The sequence below is a fragment of the Apteryx rowi genome, unplaced genomic scaffold (genome assembly GCF_003343035.1).
Source record: "Apteryx rowi isolate R43461 unplaced genomic scaffold, aptRow1 scaffold_297, whole genome shotgun sequence".
NCBI classification, from domain to species: Eukaryota; Metazoa; Chordata; class Aves; order Apterygiformes; family Apterygidae; genus Apteryx; species Apteryx rowi.
The window spans coordinates 22,978-25,592 of NW_020449385.1; the positions used below are offsets into that span (position 1 = coordinate 22,978).

General features: G+C 41.6%; 1 protein-coding gene across 1 annotated transcript in view; it reads right to left on the minus strand.

Moving 5' to 3' along the window:
* LOC112967853 (gamma-aminobutyric acid receptor subunit alpha-5) overlaps window positions 1–2,145 on the minus strand; it is a gene marked incomplete at its 3' end in the record, with an annotated part of 10,623 nt that extends 8,478 nt beyond the window's left edge. Inside the window, exon 1 of the mRNA XM_026069451.1 lies at window positions 1,680–2,145. Coding sequence (XP_025925236.1) covers window positions 1,680–1,765 — 86 coding nt within the window. The remainder of the gene's footprint in view (window positions 1–1,679) is intronic.
* Window positions 2,146–2,615: the final 470 nt, after the last annotated feature.

Sequence of the window (2,615 nt, forward strand, 5' to 3'; positions counted from 1 at the left end):
GGGGGGGGAGGTTACGTGATAATCTCATTTTAGTGCATAGAAGCTTTTTTGACTAACTTACAGGAAACAAGCGTCCTAGTTTCACATAACTGTCCTGTTCCAATTATCAGATATGCTACAGGTCACGATTCCTACCTGGGACTTGGATTCATTATTCACTTTCTAGCAGAAACAAGACAGTTAAACCCTCTTTTTAGCAGTCTTGCATATCAATGCTTCTGTTAGAATGAGTAACACATATAAAAGATAGAATGTCATCTGCCAAACCCCACACCAAAAAGCGTATGCTAAACTCCCGATATTTGCTATCTTTTGTAGGCATGAAAGAAGATCAGAAGGGACTTAAGGTTACAGTCCTCATAGTTTTCTCCACCCAGTAATGATTTAGCAAAGCACTACCATTTCCAGACAAGCTAAAAACAAGTCCCACATTATCTAAGTCCTCTTCATTTCTATTACAAAGAACCTGATCTGCTTTTCTGAAGTCCAATGAGAGTTTCACCTTAGACCACAGTGAAATCAGGATCCAGCTTTTCCAAGGTGACAGCTTGCAGCTGTTTGCCTCCTTTGTAGTGTGCAATTCCACAGTTGTTCACACACACAGCACTGTGGTTACACGTCTGTGTGCCTACTTAAGGCACACAGTGGCGATAGGGCTAAGTTTTGCTTATTGCATACACAGTCACCACTCGAAGTTTGGTCTTTCTTCTAATTCTAATCTAGAAAAAATTACTTTGGTTGAAATAAGAAATTGATTTGCATCTACCTTTTGTATCTTCCTACAGCAAGGAATTAATGTGTTTACTTGTGAAAAAACAGTTTCGGAGGATTCTTTTTTTTTTTTAGTGTAGCGAAATCATAAATAATTGTTCTTCTCCATAAAACAGAATCGACTTGTATTTCCAGGGCCCTTGCTAAATGCTTTCTCTAGACTCATTTGCATAGTCTGATTTTGGTAGGTTCATGAAATCTCTGGGATAAGGTAGAACATGTAAATTGGGTTTTTCTGTTTGTTTTTTGAAGAGCTATAGCAGGAATATTTCTTCGATACAGCTTTCAGAATACCATAACTCAGGAAAGCAACCAAAGAAAAAAACAAGGAAACAATTATTTGTTACATTGCTTCATGGAAATGAAATTTCCAAGCTGTCATTCTGAGCAGTAAAGATTTTCCCTTACTTATTAAGAAGCTTGTATCAGGTAGAGGCACGCACTGAGTCCTGTCAGCACAGACTTGCTCTACTGCTTATAGCCTGGACTTGCCAGGTAAGAGGGAAAGGTGTCAGCACCCCTCATTGCAGCCATGCAGAGTAGTGAGCACCACAGCCCCATGCTTTGTTATACTCAAGACCATAAATACATACCATATATATACACACGCACACACACACACACATGCAAGATCATCACCATCTGTAGGCCTGGCCTCTSTAGCCGTGAGCCTGAATTCCCTGTTCCCCCAAAGCCTTCCTGCAAGAGCGACAAGGGAATAAAGGACCGACGCGAGACAGTTAAATTTGCATAGGAAAGAAAACTGCTCCCTTTCTCCTGACATCAGGACATTAAGATCAAATGCAAAGTCTGCTTGTTTTGTTCTGCTGTTCCACACCACATGGAGCCAAAGCTTTTGCTTTTCTCAAAACCTCATAGCAAAAAGTCAAACACAATTGGCAACTTACCCGAAGTGACTGGCTAAACTCATGGAAACACAGAAGAGGAAGAAGTTTTTGATCATGTTAAAGCCAGAGAACATCCCATTGTCCATTCCAAATCAGATTAATAGTGTAGGTAGTTGGTTTGGTAAACGTATTGCTGCACACTTTGTTCTTAAGCTGCAACAATACAAAAAGAAAAATTATTACACATTCAAAGAGCAGGATAGTCGAGTTCATCTACCACCACATCTTTTGCTATCTATGTTTTTCACAAACTTATCTAGGCTTATGTAAACATCAGCTGTTTATGTAAAATTGTATATCTTCAAGGACATGTTTTACCTTCTGCTGACAGCAAACCACAATACAGGAAAAACTCTCTTTTAGTGGCCCAGTCTTCCTTTATATTTGTTCATCAGATAACTAACTACAAAACGATTCATTGTTTTCCAAATGCCAAATCGGACCCTCTACCTATTCAACAACTTCCGTACGCCTGCAAAACCAGGGATGTGAGCAGCCTCCGCAGCCTTTCCTTCCATCGCAATTTTTCCCCTTTAAATACTCAACTTCCCTTTCCAGAATCCCAGTTAAAATGCCAAGAAACACCTACTGCTTCTTGCAATTCAAGCTGCTGATACACGACTGAGTAAAAAAGGGGGGGCAAAAAAGTGACCTTCCTCGCAAAGACACATAAACCTCATGCTAGCATGAAGAATGACAGTAACGGAGCTGCTCCAGCGACTGCCGCTTTTCGGATACCTGCCTCAGCGGCTAGATCGCCAGTTTCAGCACTGGGCACTAACATTTTCCTCTGTGCCCTATTAAAAAAAAAAAAGGGGGAAAGAAAAAAAAGCCCGGAGGGAGCAGCCTGGATCCCCCCTCCACCCCGGCCCCCTTGCTGACGAGCCCAACAACCTGCCCCCCCTCCCCACCGGCGGCAGGAGGGAAAAAAGCCCA